Source organism: Lepisosteus platostomus, chromosome 11, assembly GCF_059453375.1.
Source record: "Lepisosteus platostomus isolate fLepPlt1 chromosome 11, fLepPlt1.hap1, whole genome shotgun sequence".
NCBI lineage: Eukaryota > Metazoa > Chordata > Actinopteri > Semionotiformes > Lepisosteidae > Lepisosteus > Lepisosteus platostomus.
In genome coordinates this window covers 25,310,444-25,335,276 of record NC_142621.1, presented here as the reverse complement: position 1 = coordinate 25,335,276, position 24,833 = coordinate 25,310,444, and the positions used below count along the sequence as shown (strand labels likewise).

Below are 24,833 nucleotides of genomic sequence, written 5' to 3'. Positions count from 1 at the left end.
AGGTAATTGGCTACGGCGTTGCGCATCGATGACGCAAAAAAACATCATCAGTACTTGATTGGTTGACCGAAAGGGGCACTCGTGGTCCGTTGGTCGGTCGTAGAAAGATTTACAGTAAATGTCTTTACTGTGCCCGTTTTAGCATCCGTGTCACACCTGAAGAAGGCTCCACGGCCGAAACGTTGTGTTCTCTTTCTTCTTTTTTTCAGCATGGAATAAACCTATTACTTGTTCCTTTGCAGATACAATTCTATTGTTTGTTGTGTTGTCTATGATGTTTTTTTCCCCCCCATTTTCTGTGTCCTTCTGTCTTGTACATTATAAAATGTTACTTACCTTTGCTGTGTCCAAAAGATGAAGGAGCAGGTTTAAATGACTTTGGAGGTTGATCGTTGTATAGAAGATACCCAATGTCCACAGTCTTTTAGGAAGGAATATAAAAAATACCAATACAAAGTTTATATTTGTATTTGTATTGCACAAAAGGCTTCTGAATTATAGGAGAAACCTGTGAAAATAAACAGATTGAAAAGATAATGTACATCCTTACCTCACATTCTGGGAGATGACACAGATTATAAATAAAGGTTTCTTACCTTTTTATAATGTAGGACAAAAAAGGCTGCAAAGTCTGCCCCATTGCACTCTTGGAGTCATTCACCAATTTCTTCCCATATACCCAGCCATTGGTATGGTCATCCATGTAGAGGTATCGCAGACCTCTTCCTTCATCGTGGTCTGGCAGCTTATACAGAATAAACCTGTATGATTCCAAAAACACATAAAAGAGTACTACATACTGTATACTGCTCTAGAACTGTGACACTGTACAATGTGTCCTGGGTGTTGGACAGTGTTAACTGTTGAGATCACTAGAAAATAAAAAGGGCACTTAAACAATACTAGTGTCTGTTGCCAGTCTGTGGGTGCACTGGTGCTTCTGGGAGATTAACAGAACCTGTGGCAAGAGAAGAAGGGTCAAGCAGCCTTGATCATTTCTAGGTGATGTAGTGGCCTACAAAGCAAAAATAGCTCTTGTTTTTAGGGGTCGCCCATGTTTGACATGAGCATTGTGGCAAAACTGGAATAATCTTATGCGATTAGAGCTCATTTTCTGCATTTTAAACCAGCAGAGCTCTGTAGAACTGAACTGCAGCAGTTGACAAAGAGTCAACAGTTGACTAAAAGAAGCGAGGCAAGGCAAGCATCTCACAAACATTACTCTCCTCAAGAATACATTCTGGTGAATCGTTTCAAAACGAACTATTGAAAGGAAAAAAAGACTTAAAATCCAATAGTAATTTCTTTATGACAAAAAAATCATAGACGTTGTACCCTGGATTTACAGATGCAGCCATTCAAAGTGCGCGGCACAGGCACGTACCGGGGGTAATTGGCTACGTCATCGCGCATCGTGACGCGAGATGATGCAAAATACCGCGGTACGTGATGGGTTGACCGACGGGCACTCGTGGTGCGTTGATCGGTCGTAGAAAGATTTAAATGTCTTTACTGTGCCAGTTTAAGTATTGAATATTTATATGGAATTTTACCACTGAAGGGAAATCTTAGTAGCTGAGCATAAAAAGAATAGGAGCATACTGTAACGTGTGCGAAGGCCATAAATGGTATTAATTTTGGAACATAAACATACAGTATATGGCTGGTCTCGGTACTAAACAATACACACCAGTATTTTGTTTCTCCCTAAACATTTTAAGCTTCGAAGTCTTTAACTAATGTGATACTGGAGTCAACAAGCATACTTTTAGAATTTGATTAAAAGGGAATATAATATGGAATTGTGTATCTAAAGAAATTAATAAAGATATCATTATATTCATATACCGCAACACAAGAATAGTACACGCTGTACATTGTCTGTTGATAATGTTTCTGTAGTGCTTTTTCAGCACTCTGCATATGACCTTGCTGGTGGCGCTGTGGGTTAGGTTCCTGACTCCCACTCTGATCGAATTTAAGTAATTTTAATAACAATGAATAGTCACCTATGCGTTACAATATAAACATTAATATTGATTTAAATCACGTTTTGATTTAAATCGCAAACGCGGGTTTAAATACATGTTTTTTGATTCATAATCAGACAAATGCAACATAAATTGATATCTTTATCTTCTAAGTATCTTAATAAAATAGCGTAGCTTTCTCCCCGTTTAGATTTATTTTTTCTTGGGATCAAATGTGGAAAGATTATATTGTAACCATTTTTATTTTTTAAATACATTTTAGAAAAGTGTATTCTATACTAAAAAGCTGTACACCACCTCCTATAAAGATACATATTGTAATACTTTCGGGTTCGGATAGGACAGACACAAGAACTCAGACTTGCGGAGTCAAAGCAAGTTAAAGCCTTGATTTTATATATCACCTTTAAAAGTGGCATCTCAAAGCAAAGTAAATACCCAACACTGAGTGTACCCATCTGTCCCCATTGTACCCAGAGAGCACAGCCAGGACAGACAGGCAAATAAGATACACTCCACAGACATTCACAACAGCGAAATATCATAAAACGTTTGCACATGTAGTTTAATTATTATTTGTTTTTCAGGAAGTTAAAAAAACACTTGAATTACTTATCCAGTCTCTCGAAATAAAATTATTTTTCAAGCAATGCAACTAACGTCAGGCAACGTGTTTTTTTTAATCCAACATTGACAGCCACATCTTAAATCTTGTCAGTCAGTTCTTTTTTCTCTATTTGAATTGTGGCGATTCAAACAACCTGGGATAACAAGTGGTCTCAAAGTCACCTAGCTCACAGAGCTTCAACAACAGATGACAATTCCCTTAGTCCTTCCTTAGTCTTCCTGAAATTGTCAGATTATGAGTGAATAAGAGCATTTTATTAAAAACGTTTTAATCGCGTATCTAAGGAACTAGCAGTATAACCTTGTTCATGCACAAACAGTGGCATGTGACATTATTAATTTGGGTGTCTCCTCTTGCCAGAAAGCTCTAAATTGCATTTTGAGTGCGGTTTTTGACTTTTTTTAAATTGCAACCCATAAATAAAGCTGATACTGTTTAGACTTTTAATTATTTTAAACTGTATTACAGCAGCACAATGCACAATGCAACGTAAATCGCTATCTTTGTCTTCTGCGTAATAATGTTCACCTCTCTGTCCAGCAAATTAACAATAGTAATAATAATGAACTTTATTGTATATGGCGCCTTTAAAGGTGGCTCCTCAAAGCGCTTTACAGGATAAAAACAATAACAACAATAGTGTCAGGCTGGGCAAACGATTTTTTTATAGAAATACAAAATGAGATATAATGATGTGTTCCGGTTTAGACATTAACGAGTACAACCCCCCTCTCTGCGGGAGTGCTGGCTGTGACAAATTAAACCGGTTTCACAGGTATTTTCAAAGTAGAAGGGGACAAGATTTCCAGCGAAAGACACCTCCCCCCCTCCAAAAGTACAGTACTTACTAGTTAAGAAAGCTAGGCTCCTCAATGAAATCACTTTAACATGCTAATACGTTGGTGTAACAGTCCGGGCGTGGCAAGCTTGTAATGTCAACCCGACATTTACGGCGAAAGGAACCCTTCTTTCATTGGAAGACAATGAACATATTCTAGCCCTAAATGAATTAATAGCAAATATGATTTACATAAAAGACATTTTTCCAAGAAAGTTTAGCCTTTGTCACTAATGAAACCACTAAATAAAGACATAAATATAGAAATCTTAAGATTTTTAAAATACATGACTTTGCTAAACTAATTTAAAAATAAAAACGATTACAAAGGCCAGCGGAGAGAGACAACAGGGGAGGGATGTTGGTTTTACATAAGGGGCGGGGCTATGGAAATTAGGTCTGTTTGGGAATGTGGAGTTACATGTTCTGGCTGTTTGTGAATTATCGTTATTGAGTATAGAGTGTTGATGTATTGATTTTGTGTAATGCTGTATGTTGAAAATTGGATTTTGTTTATGATAAAGAGGATAAACTGGGATGGGAGGAGGGTTTAGTTTTGCATAAGGGGCAGGCTATGCTAATTGTAGGAATTTGAGAGTTTTTGGTTTGTATTACAAATAATTCGTACTAGATATTGAGATTTGTTGTTGTTTTGTTGAGATTTAACTCCGCAAATCTGAGTTCTTGTGTCCGTCCTATCTGAGCCCCAAAGTATTACAATATGTATCTTTATAGCAGGTGGTGTACAGCTTTTTAGTATAGATTACACTTTTCTAAAATGTATTTAAAAAATAAAATGATTACAATCTAATCTTTCCACGTTTGATCCCAAGAAAAATAAATCTAAACAGAGAGAAAGCTATGCTGAAAGTTTATTAAGATACTTAGAAGACAAAGATATCAATTTATGTGGGTAGCTGCGTCAGCATGCGTAGGCTGCAAAGGAACAAGTAATAGGTTTATTCCATGCTGAAAAAAAGAAGAAAGAGAACACAACGTTTCGGCCGTGGAGCCTTCTTCAGGTGTGAGAGAGACAGGGCAGTAGGCAAAGGTAAAGTAGCGGGAGAACAAAGGTTGAGAGGGAGGAGGAGTGAGAGGCGGGAGCAGGGGACAGAAAGAGAGGCCAATCAAGAGGTGTGAAGTCAGAATGGGTGCAGAGAGGTGTGAAATGAAACTTCCAATGAATGGAGAAAATTTAAAAGAACAGTAATCTGTCGTTAAGGGAAGGGAGAATGTGTGATCCTAGCTGCAGAATAATTTTAGTTTTGGTGGTCTTTCTGATGTATGAGTTTGGAAAACCGTCTTTGAGAACACAGACGGAGAGATTAGAGGGGTCGTGGCCGTCAGAGGTGAAATGAGAAACAATTGGCTTGGAGAGATCTTTAATCTTCACAGCCCTGACGTGTTCTCTGAAGCGGTCTCCGAGTCTCCTTCCTGTTTCCCCAATGTAGATGGCTGGGCATTTACTGCAAGAGATACAGTAAATAAGGTTGCTGGAGGTAAAAGATGCTGTCTGGGTGATCCGGAATTGTCCTGAGGGGCCTTGAATGAGTGTGGTGGTGGCTGTGTACTTGCAGGTGGTACAGCGAGCTCTTTTGCAAGGGAAAGTGCCTGGTGTGGATGGTTGCTGAGGGCGGTCAAGGGAGCTGTGGACAAGGAGGTTACGCAGATTAGGTGGTCGGCGATATGAGATGATAGGGCGATCAGAAAAGAGGGCCCCAATGGAGGGATCATCCTGTAGGATGGAAAAGTTCTGGTTAATGGTCCTGGGGATAGGAAGTGTGTTAGGGTGGTAAGGAAGCACCAAAGGAATGCGGTTGTTACGGCGGGAGTTCCTGATCGGGTTGATGGTCCGGGGGGTGTTTTTGGCTCGGGCAAGGGCCCTGTCAATCACACTGCTGGGGTATCCTCTGTTGATAAAAAATGAGTACATTTCGAGGGCTTGGTTTTCGAAGTCGATGTCGTCGCTGCATAATCGTCGTAACCTAAGGAACTGTGAAAAAGGAAGAGAGTTTTTAGTGTGGTTGGGGTGAAATGAGCTGTACAGGAGGTAGCTGTGTGAATCCGTGGGTTTGTAATAAACTGAAGTGGACAGTCGGGGGTAGTTGATAGACAAGTGGATGTCTAGAAACGGAAGAGTGGTGGAAGAAATGTTAACCGTATATTTGAGGGACGGGTGGAAGTTGGTGAAATGGTGCAGGAAGAATTCAAGCTGATCGTTGGAGCATGTGGCGGCACCGACGCAGTCATCGATATATCGTTTGTAGAGGTCAGGGACATAGCCAGTGTAGGAAGCGAAGAAGCGTTCTTCTACCCAGCCGACAAAAATGTTGGCATAGCTGAGTCCCATTCTGGTGCCCATGGCAACTCCACTGACCTGTTGGTAAAAAAGATTATTGAAAGAGAATGCGTTCAGTGTGAGGACCAGTTCTGCAAATGTTGCATTTGTCTGATTGTGAATCAAAAAACACATAAATTTAAACCCTCGTTTGCGATTTAAATCAGTATAAATGTTTATATTGTAACGCATAGGTGACTATTCATTGTTTATTAAAATGACTTAAATTCGATCATGTTGTGATATTTAGAAATATAAAAGTCAATTAATTGTCCATAATATTGCTATTCTATTTTTTCAAAGAAATGTTGCAATACACGAATATAATCATATCGTTACATCAGAAATTGAGAACAGTTCTTCTGAGGAACTGAAAAGAGACTCCCATCTTGAAAACAGTTCTGAAATCAAACCACTCAGTGTCCCTGTAGAACCGTTGAATATTGAACCGGTTTCCTTAGTTGGGCTCCAGGAAATTTCTATGGCTAAATCAACAGAATCACTTAATATGACTTTAGTGTGTACTGAGACTGTGGAAAACATCATAACACAGCTGCTATTGCAGATATACCCTACTTTGATAAAAGAGGAAACTTCTACAGAAATCCCAGGGAAGATGTCTGTGTCTTTGCTGAGTCAGATAGCTGTGGACCTCTTTGACAGTGTGTTGCAGGACTTGTCCGAAAACCAGGAGATAACAGTTGTGAAACAGGATAATGATTTGTTTCATGAACCACACAAGATTCAGCAGGTTGCTAGCTCTGTTCACAATGAATTGCTGTGCCAAACTGGATCCCAACAGGTTCTACAGAAAGCTGTAGCCACCAGAAATGAGACAGTGGTCAAAACCATAATCAGTTCTATGGTGACCAACATTTCCAAGCTGACACATTCAGCTTCCCGATGTTCATCCCTTTCACCAGAGACCAGTATTAGCAGAGAAGCAAGTGAGATCGTTGATGAGGTGAGGGGTGATATTAACATAACTAGTGAGCACAACAAAGAGGCAATACCCAGTCCTCAGTTTTCTGAAGTTTCCCTTGTTTCTTCTGAAATAGTACATGGAGTCACAGATAGTCTGCTAAAGAAAATTCAGCTAAACTGTTCCAGCCAGTACTCCTCAAGCTGCCATTGATATGGAAACCCGGAGCACTGAGCAGCTCATGTGCACCAAAATGGACCAGTTAGAACCTTCACCTGTTATTTGTCGAACAGTCAGAAGTAAAAAACGACAGTCTTCTATGACAAAGTTTCCAAAAGGCTTTTCTCCAACAGTCCCAAGTGGTTTTGAAAACAGTTTCCAGCCAGAAGACACTATGGATAAGCCCTGCTCATCACGTTCCCTAGGAGAAGCTGTTGGTGTGACACCTTGTTAGCTTCTGAGACACGAGAGAAGCCTGGAGATTATCTGGTTCAAAGAGTCCAGGATCTAGAAGGAGTACAGCAGTGTAAGGCTTCAGGGAAGAAGAGCTCCTTGAGGCCAGACTGTATGAAAACACGACTTCTGTCCTCTTAGCATGATGTGGTTGATGAGGTATGACCAACAGTTCCAAACCTGTAAAAATTTCTCTTATGAAAGTAGGATGGACCTGTTCTGTACCTAATTAACAGACATTTGTGTAGAAAGTACTGGAAAATGGAACTTTTATTTTGTAAATATGATGATAGTTATGTTGTGCATTTTCCTTTACAATAAAACTACAAATCCAGATTTGTTTTCCCTAACACTGTGTAACATCTCAGAAATATCCCTACTGTCAGTTCATAGCATACGTTCTAAACTCACGTGTCTGTGGATGTCAGCTTTATCACTTTCTTATTCAATTAGTACAAGAGCAATCAGGTGAGTTAATGCTACTATAGAGAGACTTGCTCAAAGTATTGTCTACATTTCCAAACTGATGTCTGCATCATAAAAAAAACTGAGATGCATTATTTTCTATACATGCAATTGTAAACATTCACATTGGTTTATTATTTTATATTTCATTGTCTGCCTTTATTCTAGTGTTAACGTCAGTGCTAAAAACATATACACACCCCATAATCCTTATCTTCTTTTCAGTAAGAGAAGTGTTACTTGTTTTGATTTACACTGAACAATCATTGAACTGTAACTTTTTGTTTTTTTGTGACAGGAGTTGCCCGGACACTCATCTTGGTATGTGTACAATCCCAGCCTTAATAAGGACAAAAATCTCAGTCCAGCCCAAAGCAAGAGTGGTCTGCGCATTGACATAGCAAAACATTACAGGACCCCAATGCAACTGACCAAAACTCTAAGAGCGAAGGGCTTCTCTCTCACAGCAACATCCCCTTTGCAGTTAATATGCCGGATGAAGATGTGAATGTGAGCCAGAAAGTCAAGAAACATCCTTTGAAAAAGTTTGGCTCCATGATAAAGCATAAGATCATGGGTAATAGGTCAAAAGACGTCAGAATTCAGAATGAAACAAATCCATCTTTGGAAAAGTTAAGAGCCCAGGGAACATCCAGTGGACGTGGGAGCTGTGAAAGCTTTGGACCATTTCAAGTGCCTGATGAGTACAACAAGCCTCAAAAACACAAGGTATGGATTAGTTACCCAAACTTTAATTATTAACTTGGACATTGTATTTTTAATATTAGCACTACAGAAATTATTTGAATAGAATGCTCATTTGTACATCAAATAACATTCTAGAAGACATTCCTATTAATTGCAATCAACAAGAATAGCAACTGCTACTGTATGGTGGCCAATGCTGAATGTTCTGTATGAATAATGACTACAAATTTATCAAGATCAATACAGTACGTAACAGTTCAAGTATAATAGCTGTGGAAGAAATATTCCTAAATTGTTTTCTTTGTGTGCTCATAGTTCTTCAAAAAAAGTTTTTAGTTTGGACAGATTCAGTAGGAATAAGCCTCAGAACACTCCATATGGTGAGTATTTAGTTTGTGACTTGGATTTTATTTTGTGTAGCACATTAGTGACAAGTGTGGTTCAGAATTAGACATTGGATGGAATTTATGTAGAATGGGGGAATTCATCCTAAATTTAGAATCCTTTAAAAAACAAACTGATTTGTATACAAATTGGCCTTAGTGTTCTGCAAACGGCAAGTTTTGACTCTGCTACCTCCATAGGAATGGTGAGGCAGAACTCTAAACTCCACTCTGATCAAGTGGTCAACTGTGCACCTCTACTCTTCCCTGATCTCTCTTCTTCTAAATAGTCCATTGTCCAGTGCATCAATCTTTGGCAGTCCTCTTCAACAGTACTCTATTTTCTCAATTTTCAGTGCCCTCCCTCATTCCCTTCTACAGTATCTCTCGGTATAGTAAATATGACTAAATGTGACTTATATGATAGATATAAGATATAAGCTAATACGTCTTCCTTCTTTTACAAGTAAAGTTATGAAAACCACTTTAGAACTAAACAACAGGATCGCTCATATGAAAATAAGACCCTAGCAGTAGTCAATATGGTTTTAGAAAAGGTCATTCTTCCTTTACCATCTTGTTAAAATTCTTCAAACAAGTGACAGCAGTAAACACACAGAACGTACAAAATGATATGATTAGATTTTAAAGATGCTTTTGATAATGTTCTTCTTAAATTAAAGGCAATAGGCATTTAGGGAAATTCATGTATTGAACTGGTTAAGGGACAGGTAATAGTACAGATCAGGGGTGAATAGTCCAGTAGAAGATTTCAGGAATAATAGTTATGAATGTGATTGAAATGACTGAAAAACAGTTGTCTAATAGCCAAATTACCACACACCTTTAATCAAATAGCTTCTTATTGAATAAACCTGACATTAAGATGCCTCTGGGTAGAACTGTATCCAAAGTCTATCTTACCTGCTGCCATGGAATAAAGAAACTGGAACAGTGACATGTCAAACCACTCTGTGTTTCCAGGGATCCCTGTAATTCCAAACTCCAGGAAGATGCCAAAAAAACCATCGTTGCTGTCGAAGATGTCGACTGCTTTATCCAGAGCCTTCCTGTAATAATCCATCTGCCACCATCAAACATGTTTCACATGGAGGGGAAACTCCTTGCAATGAAAACTCAAAAAAGGAGTTCTAATGATGGGAACCTCATTTGCCTAGCTGATCTACTGTTTCTGAAATAAAAATAATCGCATTCATGTTTTTGTATAATGTTGTGTTATTCAAATAGGTGAGCACACTACCACATGCATGACCAGACACTTTTAAACTAAATCACAAAATGGTTTGTTAGTTGTCTGTAAATATCTTATTGGTGTACTATACCATTAAAAAAAATAAAACAGTCTTAGCCTTCATAATTCTATTCATAGTTATAGCAAGACCTGATTTACTGTAAGTATTCAAAATCCTCAAAGCTACTGACCTACAGTAGTGCACTTCATAAGATTTAGTAGTGCAGCACGAACTAGGGGAAACTATTTGGATTTAAAAAATATAAGAGGTTTAAATAATCTACCAAACAGGGAAATGCATATTTTTATTCAAAGGGTTTGGGGCCTGGAACAAACATCCCAACTATGATGTGGACGCTGATATCCTGACGTCCCTGAAGAAAGGGTTAGATTAGATACATGAATGAATTGGCTACTGAAAAACCAGGCAAGCCAGATGAACTATCAACGTTCTACTGTGCACCAACAAGTGCACCTAATGAACTTTCGTGTGATTGGCAAGTTGCAATGCCTCACTGCACAAGCTGTATTCCTGGTCAGAGGGCTTAAAACAAATTGCCAACTTTTTGTGAAAGTACATAAGCTATAACTATAGTATTCTCATTCCAGAAAATGTTGCGTTTCTTTTTTCCATCTGTACTGTGTATATATACTGTATGGACTAGGAACTTATCTACTCTGTGTTTTTGGTTTCCCTTCGGACCGCTTAGGGGAGCGAATGGTTAACGGACCGCGGTGAGCAACAAGTCCTGAAACGGTTAGCCATCATCTTGATACTGTCTGCAGGAGAGAGTAATTTTAATATAATTTGTCTTCCTGGAGATTGATTTAGATTATTCGAGAAATTCAAACTACGATCATAACATTTATATTTATAGACATACTCCAATATGGCGTCTCGCTCTCCATTGTCTTCCCCCGACTCTGCTACGGGTTCAGGTACCGACCCGGCTCGGCCAGACACAGGAGAGCCGCTCGGTGGTTCAGATTCGGATTCAGACTTGGGTCTCGGGGAGGAAGGTTGCGGTGCTGGTGACCTGGGGTATCGCCTGGAAGAGACGGAGCTCGAAGCCGAGTTTGAAGCGGCAGCTGAGCGGCTCCGTGGACTGGTGCAGACAGCGAGCAGAGAACAGCTGCTTTACCTGTACGCCAGGTATAAACAGGTAAAGCGACCCCAAAACTTTGGCAACTCTTTAATAAACTGAAGCAAAGACGTGTTTGATGTGTTTTCGGGCTCAAGGTCAATTAGTTTGAAACCTTAAAAATGTGCACTCAGCATGTGCATAATCAGCTGCTGTCATGTAGTTGGTGACCTTCGTGTTTATAAAGTACTGAGTACGTTTGGATGAAGAAACCACTAGCAATATTTTCTAGTTCCCCAAGGGATCATCTTAACTGACAAACGTTGAATAGAAGTGTACAAAACGACTTTTCTGCTACTCTCCAAACATTTTGTATTACTGACAAACCTACTGGCCACGTAAACTGAGTTATATACATTATTTATATGCAAAATTTAGAAATAAGCAGTTGGCATAAATGAACAGGGTAATAAAATATATATCAATATATATATATATATCATATCTAGCACATTTAAAAAATAAATTGAATCATTTTCCACACAGTGAGCATATTGCCCCTGTGAATTTAAAATAGGAATACAGTTAAATTCCAGTGGATTTGCTGTTTGAAACAGCCATTGTTATCCTGTGTTCACATGATGACTAGCTAATCATATTCTTAAAGTTTGCTTCTTCTCATTGATACCTTTTCAGTTGTTGAATATGTATTCCTTTCAGTAAGCGATAGCTAAAGTATTGTGCACAAACTCATTTTAAGTTACACAAGGCAAGAGACAAATCTGTGCGACTCCACAAACCCACACTAAATATAGGTTTCAGTGTTGTCCAGAAAAAAAGAAAGGTAAATGTGTGAACTTTCACAGATATTGTAAGAAACCCAACAGACCAGGGAGTGTAAGTAGGATTTCAGTTGTTAAAGGCTAAATAACATCCTAGGCAAGTAAGATCTGTCAGTCAACTTATGGGATAGACTATGACTAAATTACATACCCGAGAAGCTGAGTTCTAGCATTCACAGTCTCCTTGCCGAACTGTATTAAAAATAGAAAACAAAACATTTGCCCTACTGAAAAGCGGTTAAGAGTTTCTACCAGCTGGGCTCTGTAAGGCTGCTGATGGGTTACACATTGTGCTGTGATGCTGCAGGCAGGCCTGGAAGCAGCTTGGGGACATGAGCAAAGAACAGGCCATGCAGGAGTATGTAGCGTGTGTGCATTCGCTGGACCCAGAAGGAGGCCAGAAGGTAGGGACTTCTGACTCAATTTCACTTAAACCTGCTATTTGTTTGGTGTCAGCTTTTGGGCGCCAGGATGATGTCATGCATTGAGAGGGCGAACTGTCTCTGGGACAAGCTGTCAGATTTGTTCTAGAGATAAACCTGTTCCTGGGATTCCTACAGTACAAGAGACAGTTTCACATGATTCGTCAGTAAACTACTAGCTACTAGCAACCTAATGAATACGGTCACTTGAGCAGCCCACTTGTGTCTGTAACCTCTCTTGCGTTTTTCAGTTCTTGGCAGTTTGTATACTGAAGTAATTCTGGCAGTAATTTGTAACATTAACCTCTCTCAACACAGCACCGTCATCTTACCTAAACAAAACATGAATATTAATGATCAGAAACTAAGGCCCACTTTAAAAATCACAAATATGCTCCTTAAAAAAATCACAGAATCGGGTTCCAGATAGCTGCATGTTTTGCTTACTCAAAGAGCAAAAGGTCTGTTTTCTACCAAATGTTACCAAAAACATCCCTGCCCACTTGCAGCTGACAGGACTTGGCTGTTTCCCCATATATACTGTATGCCATATATATCCAGTGAGTATAATATGAAGAGGGGTGGATCAGGGATTTAGTGTTCACTGTTGTCCCTTTTGTGCTACATTTAAGAAAATAAAATAATTTTTCAGTTTGCATTGTCTTACCTTTATGACTACTGAGAATAAGTACTCTGGAACACAATCAAAAGAAAATTAAAATCTATATAAAGGGCCAGCATGGGTGTGGAGTGGATAGCGCTTCTGCCATGTAGCACTGGGGCCCTGGGTTCAATTCCAGACCTGGGGTGCTGTCTGCATGGAGTTTGTATGCTCTCCCCATGTTTGCGTGGGTTTCCCCCCACAGTCCAAAGACACGCTGGTAGTTTAATTGGCTTCTGGGCAATTGGCCTTGGTGTGAGGTTGTGTGTGTCTATCTGTGTGTGTCCTGTGATAGACTGGTGTCCCCTCCAGCGTGTATACCACCTTGCGCTCACTGCATGCCAGGATAAGCTGCAGCTCCCCTGCAACCCTGTATTGGGAAAAAGCAGTTAGAAAATGGTGGGATTTATAGTTTAAAGTGTGAAGTGTATGTAGATAGAACAGTTATATTTCAGAATAAACAAGTATTCCATGTCTATGTGGAACAATTATTTGTTTATATTTTGGGTATCAATTTTGAAGTGACTAAAGGATTTACAAAACAGTAGTGCCTGGACTTTAATGAAGAGGATATGGCATTAAGGAATTCGAATTGTTTGAATTCAGCATTAGCTCTAGTGTAGATTTAACAGCCCAGTTCATAGAGGCCACGCAGAGTGGCCTCGATGTGTCAGCGTCTCTTATGATCATTGGTGCTATTAGTCGCAGTTCATGCTTGGCAAATTTGACAACTTGCCTAGAGTGGTGAGTGCAGTATTGCGAGATTTTCTCTCTTCACAATTCTCATGACTATGCATTGAAGGACAATAATAATAGTATAATGTTAATTTTTGAGTGTTTTTAAATAACCCTCAAAGCTCCTTATAGTAGTACACATAATACACAAAAAACGAATGGCACATATCAATGTTATAGCATTAATTTTTCAGTTGTTGAGCTAATATCAGTCTTGTCACGGTTTGCTTTCAGAAATGTTCTGTTGTATCTATGTCTTAATTTCAGACAGACTCCTGTAAAGTACAGAAACCAGAATAGTAGTAATCGAATTTGATTTTCAAATTAATCTGTCAGCAGGATAGCAGTGAAACCCAAGCCCACAATGGTAAAAACGTTGCCCAAGAGCCAGTGTATAAATATTAAATAGTTACGTTTCCAGTACAAATCTCTATGTAATACCTCGGGTTAGTGCAATAACATCACTTTTAACTAGGATTTATGAATTTGTTTCTGGTGGTGGTATTGATAAATAAGAGCTAAACCAAGGAAGGGGTGTGCCAGATATCCCAAGATAAGTTTCCATGTGATCCAGTGTGGGACTGTGATTGACACCAGCAGCATTTTAGTTGAATAAAAAGCACATCAAGTGATCCAGAAGCCACTGGAAAATCATTAACTGACTTAACAATGGTAGTTTCTGTACTGTGTATCCAAACTCCAACTGAAGAGGTTCAAAGAGCTCATTAGATACAAGACGCAATTAGAATTGAGTCGCATTGTCCATTTCAGAGTTTTTGTGAGAAAAGGCAACTTAGTGGTACATAGTGGTAGTTAAGTGCTTGAGGTCCTAGGTCAGTTTTAGAAACCCTTACGTAACTAGAAATTTATGTCGAAATGCCCATTAATCACACCCCACGGGCTATGCATACATGTGTACAGTACATCAATGTGTCAGTTTACATATGATGTTATTTCGGTCAGTTTCTTTCATATGAAGCACACATAGAAAATTAAGTTCAATAATTATTAATGCAGTGTTCTATAAATAGAACAAATATCTAAACATATTCATATGATGCATACAGAAAGTTAAGCTCTATAATTTATAACGTAATGTGATATCAATAAAAAAATTGAAAAAACCTGTTTGCCCGGATCGTGGTCACTGTCCCCCCAGATGACACGTTTCTTTTAAACCGCTCCACAAATTCTCACATGAACGTATTCTCCAATATCATCACAACAAAACCATAAAGTTTGTTTCCACAGATATGACACTATTATGCAATAAACCAATAAATTAATGAACTAGCAGAATCCCAATAAAAACACCCGGCCAGCACAGCATGTCAATATTATACATTTTTACCAACAAAACCGCAAAAGCAAAAACCAGCAAATATATATATATATCCCATGTTTTTACCTTATTCTGAAGCATGATATATATCCAAAATAACCCAGACTTGAACGTTATTGACTTCATAGTAAATGTTTGAAGAACGATCGGTAGAAATAAGGCGATCTGATTAGTAAAAACCGCTTTCATTCATTGTATTTTCAGCCATTCAGAGCTCTTAGGGGGTAAGACTTCCTCTAGAAGCCTCGAGCTGCATTCCGCCTGCCTTTTAGCTGTCAATCATTGACTCAGAAGGGGTAATCAATCAGTTTTTTATCAGTGCTCCTTTTTTTCACACCAGAAGGCAACTCTGAGGTTTTTTTTCATTGCATAACAGCAGATAAAGGCTCTCTAGCAGTGTCTAATAGTTTTTATAGCAATTGCAATGGTTATTATTCTTATTTTCAATATTTTTAGGATTTTTTATTATAGGCGTGAAATTTCATTCCAGGTTCAGTCTTCACAAAACATGATGTAGAATTTTTTCTAATTGATCAATTTTTCCCAGATTTGTATCCAAGCTAGTAGTCACCTAGAACAAGGCTCTTGACATGCATATAGTTAAAAAGTCTGACCTCTGAAGACCAACAAAACATGGTCGCCTGCTGTTTTTTTGTTTTTTTTTCATATGTCTGTCTGCTGAGTGGACACATTAAGAAATATAAGAAATTTGACTGTTCACCCTCAAAGCCAAGGGGGTTACCTTCAATTTAAGACCTGAACCAGGCTCCTGCTATGTTCTGCTGCAGAGATATAACAAATGTTTAAGGAGGAGGAAATTTCAGGCGGAAATTGGCTAAATGTGTCAATGTTAATAACAGGTTAAACAAAATTTGGAAGTGTCAAACATTTTTCTCCTACATTTTAATGTGTGAAAAACAAAACAAAGAGTTTGTTACCTGTCAAGGTAGGTGGGATGTTCACTACCTCATTATTTTTAAAGCAACTTAAAAGGTAAGTGTACAAATGCATAAATTAAGATTCAAACAATTAAAAGACAGTACAACAATCAAACAGCAAACTGGAACTATTTCTGATCAAATAATCTGTTCTCTGATAATAAAGTTGTTGTGAAAAAGTAATGTTACATTGATAGTTCAGGTGGGTAGCTGCGTCAGCATGCGTAGGCTGCAAAGGAACAAGTAATAGGTTTATTCCATGCTGAAAAAAAGTTTTGGCCATGGAGCCTTCTTCAGGTGTGACTCCAGTATTCAATTACTCACCAGTTAAATGAATCTTCAATTCCAACTCGGCTCTTACCTACCCAATTAATCTAATTATTTGCTTAGCCACAACGGTTTAATGTCCTTCCCCAAATCTCTGGGTGCTTCAGAGATAAAAGCCATGTCCCAATTCTTGACCTGCGCCCTAAGCCATTTCTACAAATCCGCACTTCTGTAATGTAGCGCAAGTGTGGACTTCAAGTGCGCCAGTATTAAAGGGCGCACTAGTACAAAAAGGTAAAAAACACCCTCGCGTGACGTCACTGTTTTGTCACACGGCTCAGGAGGGTCGAAATCCAAGTCGGCTGTTAAATTTCGTTGTCTGCTTGCAGTTTGATTAAATTGAGTTTTATCTCGTCAATCCCTGTACAAATGTAGTGATACTGTGTTCATTTATGTTGTAAACTTAACCTCGATTCATAACAGGCGAAGTAAACTAAGGAATCACTGGCAATATTGCTGCTCATTCCAAGCTGTGTACTATTAAATACATTTCATATTGTCTGTCCCAGTACAAAATGACAGTATGAGGAACATAACGCTTTCATTCAACTAAATAAGGTAAACTTGGCTATACCTCAAAGCTTGTACTATAAAATACGAGCACCATTAAATGTTCTGTGTACAGAATACAAAGCTGGTAAATGAATAAATATACATCAGTTGAAATGGGGGTGACGAAATAAAAGCTTTATGTCAAAACTTTGTACGTAGAATACATACAGTTTAAATCTAAAGTAGCCTAATGAAGTTTGTTTTTTCAAAAAAATTGTAACGCTCCGGGGTTCACGTGGGTATGCGCCCTCTCCTCTGCCGCCTCAGGTCGAACCCCCACCATTGGGGACTCGAACCCGGGCCTCCGTTGCACTCGACAGGGACCCAGCCAGCTGAACTAAAGGGAAATCTCCCATCAGCCCGGCGGCTGCGGTCCCTGCTATTCACAGGGAAGGGCGGGGACGTCACCGCGCTGGTAAGCCGGCTCTCACAACCAATGGTGGCCGTATGAGTTACAATATTATGAGTTCTAAAACTTAAAAAAAGTTCAATTGTACCAATACGTGAATATTTTATTCTCCATAGCAACTTCTCTCCGCCGTGATACATTAGAATGTGGAACGTCACCATTCTGCGAGCAACTGGGGGTAATTCCCTCCAGCGGAGTCCATTCCGATGCAGACTTCAGAGAAGTCTGCATTGGCGGTGCTGGTGAGCACCCTTGTGACAAATTTAGAAATGGAATAACTATTGGATTTTAAGTCTTTTTTTCCTTTCAATAGTTCGGTTTGAAACGATTCACCAGAATGTATTCTTGAGGAGAGTAATGTTTGTGAGATGCTTGCCTTGCCTCGCTTCTTTTAGTCAACTGTTGACTCTTTGTCAACTGCTGCAGTTCAGTTCTACAGAGCTCTGCTGGTTTAAAATGCAGAAAATGAGCTCTAATCACATAAGATTATTCCAGTTTTGCCACAATGCTCATGTCAAACATGGGCAATCCCTAAAAACAAGAGCTATTTTCGTTTTGTAGGCCACTACATCACCTAGAAATGATCAAGGCTGCTTGACCCTTCTTCTCTTGCCACAGGTTCTGTTCATCTCCCAGAAGCACCAGTGCACCCACAGACTGGCAACAGACACTAGTATTGTTTAAGTGCCCTTTTTATTTTCTAGTGATCTCAACAGTTAACACTGTCCAACACCCAGGACACATTGTACAGTGTCACAGTTCTAGAGCAGTACACAGGATGTGATGCTCTTTTATGTGTTTTTGGAATCATACAGGTTTATTCTGTATAAGCTGCCAGACCACGATGAAGGAAGAGGTCTGCGATACCTCTACATGGATGACCATACCAATGGCTGGGTATATGGGAAGAAATTGGTGAATGACTCCAAGAGTGCAGTGGGGCAGACTTTGCAGCCTTTTTTGTCCTACATTCATAAAAAGGTAAGAAACCTTTATTTATTATTTGTGTCATCTCCCAGAAAGTGAGGTCAGGATATACATTGTCTTTTCGATTTGTTTATTTTCACAGGTTTCTCTTATAATTCAAAAGCCTTTTGTGCAATACAAATACAAACTTTAAGGTAAGTAACATTTTATAATGTACAAGACAGAAGGACACAGAAAATGGGGGGAAAAAACATCATAGACAGCACAACAAACAATATAATTGTATCTGTAATACTTGCTGGGTTTGCTTGCTTATTCCTATGATTAAAGCCAAGTGCAATGTTTGCTACATATGCAGGATGTGAATTGTTCATTTTATATATATCTAAAATAAAATATTTTAACATTTACACTATTTCAGGGTAGAACATTTACACGTGTGATTCTGCAGATGTTGTCCAAATCATTGATTCAGTAGAAAACATTTATTTTAGGATTTCCTGTGTATGGTCAAGACATGATGGCACGTCCGAAGTATATACTGTGTCTTTAGAATACCAACACCAGCTTTCTGTGTTTTCTGGTTTTAAAACTTGAATCATAAAGCTTTAAAGTATATATTTCCATCTTGTTTTTGTTCATAATTTTTTTCCCCTTTACATTTCTTTGACTGAGGCATCACATAAGCTAAGAACAAATCTGTTGCCTTCAAAGCTTTTTCTCCTGGTGAAAATCACTGAGTTTAAAAACACTTCTGTAAATCAATATAATACTGATGTTTATAATAAAAAATTCATCTGCTGGGTAAAACAAAACTAAAGATGCTTGTTGTGGGCTCTATTGAATTGAATTTACAGTAGCCCATTTCTAAATGAATACAGTAAATTAAATTGTTGAGATTAAGAGATAAATGTACATACTTCATGGCCAATTGTCAGTTGAAAAGAAATGAAAACAATTAATAGGATTAAGAATAGTCCTATTTTGGACTGTGGTTTTCAATTCTCTTAATCTGACTTTTGGCCATGAAGTATGTTCAGTTTAATTCGGTTGGACAAAAAAGCCAAAGGTCAGATTAAGAGAACTGAAAACTAGCCCAAAATAGAAGATTTTTTGTTTAGTTTGATCAATTATACAGTTCGTTTGATTCTTGAACTTAATTGATTAATTGACTTCGTCAGCTGGAAGCAGGCTTGATAATGGACTCCGTTCAAAAAGAGCAGACTTGTCCTTTAAAAACATTGAAACTGAAAAACCAGACGGATCAAAAACGATAAGAGATTTGAATATATCTTGTGTGACCTTTTTCAGGGATTGTGATGTTAGACAGACAGGAGTGTGGCTGGTTCACAGCACCCCAGAACTTCCAGATGTGAAAAATCATTCTACATCATTCTTGCCCTCCAGTGGGTATGAAAATGCACAGACCTTCTTCTGCGGGACTTACACATACAGCACCTTCAAGGACATAGGTAGGCGTTCACATGTACATACAGCTGTGTGAACCTTTTCAAGAACAAGTTTGATTGCTGAGCTTTAGTATGTCCATGGCATTGACATCACAGCTGTCTATCACTTTCTGAAAGCCTTTGGTACAATTTTTCCAGATTTTAAGATTCAAGTATTGGTTATTTGCAGTTCTTGTTCTGGTTTGGAGCACCTTTTCTTTTCCTAGTCTAAATTTACCTGTGGGCAAAAACCAGTCTATTCTGTTATTTTCTGTTGGTGGTTCAATTTCATATGCAAGCTTAATATAACCCTGAGAATAGGTGGACACTAATAGACTTACACCTCATTGTGTATACAGATGAAAATAAATACCAAAATAGCCTTAGACTTTCTAATTAAATCTAAATGATGTGTATTGTGGCTGCTGAAAATATATGTCAACATTTTAGAACTTGGAGGATAGTTTAACAAGTGAAAATAAATAAAGGAAACTCTCCAGACTAATGGAAAAAGAAAGGGGGCATTTGACCTGGATGTATGAAAATGCCATGCTTACTCTTGGTTATTTTTCATTCTTGTCTCTACAGCTGTGCAACTCCAGTATATCCATGTATACTCTTTTGACTATCACGTCCCCCAAACCTTCCACAGAGACCTTCAGTGTGTGGCTCAGAGAACATGCTATCCCAGGAAAGAGCCTTGGTTTAAGCAGCTGCCCCTGACATCTTTAGCAGGGTAAACTTTCACCAGCTTTGCAAAATGCTCTAGATTTAATGACGGTGAGCACCACTCAAGGCAGAGCTAGAGTCTGCAGAAAAAAAATCAGTAAAGTCTATGGATCACGTTTGTTTACCAACTGATCGCTTCTTTAGAAACTATTCTCCAATTCAAGATACAGAAACAGTATTGAACAACACAGTTGCCATGATCCATAAACAATCTCTGTGCTTCATTATTGCAGTTTGTTCCTGGGAAGTGAAAATGTCACATCAGCTATTTTTCTCATTTTAGATATTTGGAATCAATAGTTAATTTTTTGCATGCCTCTACATTTTAAAATCACAAATTAATTATCACAGTTCCAGACCTGTACCAGCTTGGAAGAGATGATGAAATGTACTTATTTCTTCAAAATATGTGCTTAACAGCCCCACAGTGATGCTAAGTGTCAGAGTTGGCATAAGTTGTACTAATGGTTTTTCTTTCACTGACAACAGTACAAGAGCACTGGTGCCCAGCTGGTCATAGAGGTTGCAGTTATCGGACGCGTTTGAGATCGCTTGGATATCCCAAAGTGTCCAACCCTGTTGGTGTTGGTATTCAGTGAATTATGTATCACTGCTGAAACTTGGACAACGATGTCTGATTTACTCTGAACAAGCACTTATTGAGCCTCTCAGAATCTGAATTTATTTAATTTTTACAAAGTCTAACTCTATTGTATGTTGGCTGTTTCTAGCCAGCAAGACCCACTTTCTCACAAAGATTTTGTGGAACAATATCCAGTTTATTTTTACTCAAAGCCTTTCCCAATTGAAGATGTATTTATATAAAAAAAGCATACTTTGTTTTGGTGAAACTTTCTCAATCTGCCAGCTGGCAACTGAACTTTCCTACATGTTTCTGCGGTTACACTTTAGATTTAAGGTTTCATAGCATCGCTTTCTTTCAAAAGAGATTTTATGGGATGTTAGTAAAGCATCAATTTATACTCAGTAGTAATTTAGGTTTAGGATTTGTGTCTGAGGTAGTTTGTAGGTGCTTTATTAACATTCTGTAAAGCCCAATTCTTGAACAAATTGATTAATAGAATATTTCAATCTTTTATTTATACAACAGTTTAAATCATGTTTTTCTCTTGGTATGTTGATTTAAACATAAGAAAGGATAAAAATATAACTTGTGTAGCTTCTTTAGATACCATTTAATACCTAAGAACACGAGAGGTTACATTTGGCCCATTTAGCTAATTTCTTAGTAGTTAATTCAAGGATCTCATCCTGCTGTTTCTTGAAAGGAACCAGGACTTAAATAACATGTGCAGTTTGTTCCATTAATCTCAACTAGTTTTGAAATGAAATTGATTAATTGATCCAAGGATCTCATTCTGCTGTTACTTTAAAGGTTATTGGAAACGTTTGTCATTTAAATACATTTAAAAAAAGGTTATGTAGAAAAGGAACAATCCAGTAAGTTTCAAACACTGCCCTTCAAAAGCAATATGTCACACTTCACACTTGATCTACTGTATATTGGTGGTGCCGATTTAAAAAAGAACGTTCTGGGTAGCAACCAATACAGTACAGCATTCAGAGAGGGGGGGAAGAAATACACATTCACTTGTTCTCGGTTCCAGTTTGACGTTTTGGTAGCAAGTGCACTTCCTGTTTTTGGTTGGGTAGAAAGTGTGTCTGGGACAGATTCTTACAGGGAACCTGTGACTCTGTTCCGTTTGAGATCTCTACTCAGGTTTGCTGGTTAACTATTTAGGAGACGACTTCTTTGCCAAAAGCTGGGGGAAGCTTCATCAGCCTCTGCCGTCGAATTGCTCTGTGGCGCACAAGGTGTACAACGTGAAGACGATGCAGCTGCCAGAGGCCAGGCCTTTCGGCATCATGGTGGACCACTCCAAGTGGTGTGTGATGAAGGGCGGGGGTCCGCACTGGACCTGCATCGTGAACACGAACCGAGAGATCAGTCAAAGGAGAAGAGGAGGCGGGGCTGTGTGCACAAGCCGGCCTGGAGTGTGGAAGGCCTTCCTCGCGGTAGTTGACACATTTGAGGACTGCCAGTAACACGTGGCTGGCAGAAATAGACGAACAAGAAAGGGCTGTTTTCAAAAGATACTGCATAGTTTTTCCAAGTCAAAGCAAATGGTGGTAAGTAATATGTAAGAAAACTCTGCAGTAGCTCAAGTAGGTAGTGCGTCAACACGCGTAGGCCGCAAAGGAGAAGAAAAGAAACGGGAACTGACACCTGAAGAAGACTCTACAGCTGAAATGAATTTTTGAATTAAGTACTGAATATATGGGGGGTGGGGGGGGGAGAGTCAAATTATTTTTGCTGAGGCGATATACAAATATTTAAAATCATAAAAGTACATTCTGTTTGTGTTTCTTTAAAGGCTTGTTTGTAATAATGGATGGATATGACCAGCCTTCCATTATTCCTGTGGCCCCATTAGGCAGTTCATATCAAGCACAAAAAAGGACGCTGACGTTATATTGATACTAGTAGTCCTGTTTGGCACATATCTGTGATTTTTGTTTCTGTGGATGCGGGGTTTTTTTTTTTACGCAGAAACCACACAATGGATGAATAATATATATATTTTTACTAGCTAAATCAATAACACCACAGACTACGTATTGCGAAACACAAGACAACCTATGCAACAGGTGGATAAGGTTAAATAAAAACAATCACCACATCTTCATATACAGTACAGTTACTACATTATTGATCAACTTGAAGCACTGGATTATATGACTGTTTACTCTGTGGAGCTGTCCACTTCGACTGGCTTTGTAATAGGCCTGTACAGTTTAAAAGAGAGAGTTTATGTTCACATTTTTATAAAGAATAAGGTTACAGTGCCATGCTGGTGTTTCGACCTGGTAAGAATATCTTAATTCTATTAAACCTTCCAGCATTCCTTAATGATTTACTGATTTTTAAGTCAAAGGCCATACACCTAGCTGAAGTTAAAAAATATCTAAGGAACTTAAACCATTATCAAGCTGGCACTTGCAAAAGTAGGCATGTCTCTAATGTTGGGTAGGATTGAGTTTCCCCTTGAAGTCTTGATTTTCTGACCTGCTCAATGCCTATGACCTCACAGTGATGTCACTCACAGTCGTGTTCTTCTCCAGTGGGTGATCTCTCTTTATAAGCTCAAAGCATGTCAAGCGGGGAAAGACTCTCTCTCATGAGTATGTCAGAGGAGTGTGTGCACATTTCCTCATCCTGTTTCAATTGTGTTATTTTACCCTTTGCTAATCCGATAGGTAAATATTAAACCACATATAAGCCATGCCCGGGAATGTAGACAGTGGAAACTGAAAAATAAACTTCACTTGGCACAATTTACCATTCTTCCCATTTAAAAAATGGCTCTTAGTTTTTTAATAAATGCGTCTAAAAATATACCCGTCTCCACACACCTGAAGAAGGCTTCACAGCCAAAACGTCATATTAGTTTATAGCCGTATCTTTAATTTGTAAAAAGCAGTTTTTTAGCAAAAAAATATATGTATTTCTAATATCACACTTAAAGAGGGAGTACAAAATCCATTGAAACAGATGCCCCCAGCCACAATTTAACGGCAGCTGATTGTCAGAGCCACCTGAGAAGTGACAGAGAAAAGCCTAATTTTGCAGGGAAATGGTTGTTCTCTTTGAAAGATTCAATTGAATATATGGTGTGGCGTCGCCGGGGGAAATAGGTGTAAAAGAGATTTAACTCACACCACACTGAACCTCTGTGTTCTTCGTCCGTATGTCTCTCCAAATCCGTTCCGCAATCCGTTGCCAGTATCCTTAAGTCCCCAAATGCGTATGTCCACACTTCTCCGCGCCGTATCCAAAACCCATATCCAATAGTCCGTTATTCTGAAATTCCTTCCAGTACACTCCTAAATCTCTCGTTCCTCCAAAACGCTCTCACCTTACCAGCTTCCGCCCGGCTCAGTGCTTCTGTGGCATTTCTATTCCGTTTCCTGACGGAGCTCACCTGTGTCTCATTGTTTCGCCGTATATATCTTTTCCAACAGCGGGTCAGCCAAGTATCCGTGGCGGCCATCTTGCCTAGGTCTATACAGTAGTATAGACAGCGTTTCGTTACGAAAATACCAGTTATAGATGACCCTTCCCCTGGCCCTCTTCCAATGGAATTAATATTCTGTTTGAATGTATCTCATGAATGCTGTTAAATGATAGTACCTCTACCGTATTAACTACATGCTTCAAGACTAACATTGAGCAAATTACATTCTAAAGGCTAAATACTGTATGCAGTACAGTGGGAAATATTGAATTGTTTTAGGAAATATAATTTGTCTTCTATTTACAGTGGTTATCCAGATATAATAAATGTATATACCATAAATTTACTGTGTTGCCAAAGCAGGACAGTTCCCCCTAGTGGAAATATGTTTGCACCGCTTTCCT

At 38.7% G+C, this 24,833-nt stretch overlaps 1 protein-coding gene and 1 long non-coding RNA gene across 9 annotated transcripts in view; one reads left to right on the top strand and one right to left on the bottom strand.

Moving 5' to 3' along the window:
- Window positions 1-68: 68 nt before the first annotated feature.
- Window positions 69-24,658, bottom strand: LOC148652224 (uncharacterized). Its single transcript, XR_015925056.1, has 3 exons — window positions 24,132-24,658; window positions 597-761; window positions 69-508 (listed from the first exon to the last, which is right to left on the bottom strand). It is a non-coding gene; the product is annotated as an uncharacterized LOC148652224 (long non-coding RNA).
- The window catches only part of LOC148652219 (acyl-CoA-binding domain-containing protein 6-like), a 61,826-nt gene continuing 47,687 nt past the window's right edge, over window positions 10,695-24,833 (top strand). Inside the window, exons 1-7 of one of the 8 annotated variants that reach the window (XM_088597575.1) lie at window positions 10,695-11,141; window positions 12,210-12,306; window positions 18,104-18,269; window positions 18,358-18,409; window positions 19,527-19,687; window positions 20,252-20,399; window positions 22,122-23,753. In XM_088597575.1, the coding sequence (XP_088453701.1) occupies window positions 10,869-11,141; window positions 12,210-12,306; window positions 18,104-18,207 (474 nt within the window). In that variant the 5' untranslated portion in view covers window positions 10,695-10,868 and the 3' untranslated portion in view covers window positions 18,208-18,269; window positions 18,358-18,409; window positions 19,527-19,687; window positions 20,252-20,399; window positions 22,122-23,753. Of the gene's footprint in view, window positions 11,142-12,209; window positions 12,307-17,146; window positions 17,295-18,103; window positions 18,270-18,357; window positions 18,410-18,890; window positions 18,972-19,526; window positions 19,688-20,251; window positions 20,509-20,881; window positions 23,754-24,833 lie in introns of those variants that run through there. The other 7 variants (XM_088597574.1, XM_088597573.1, XM_088597571.1 and 4 more) reach the window with 7 other exon arrangements.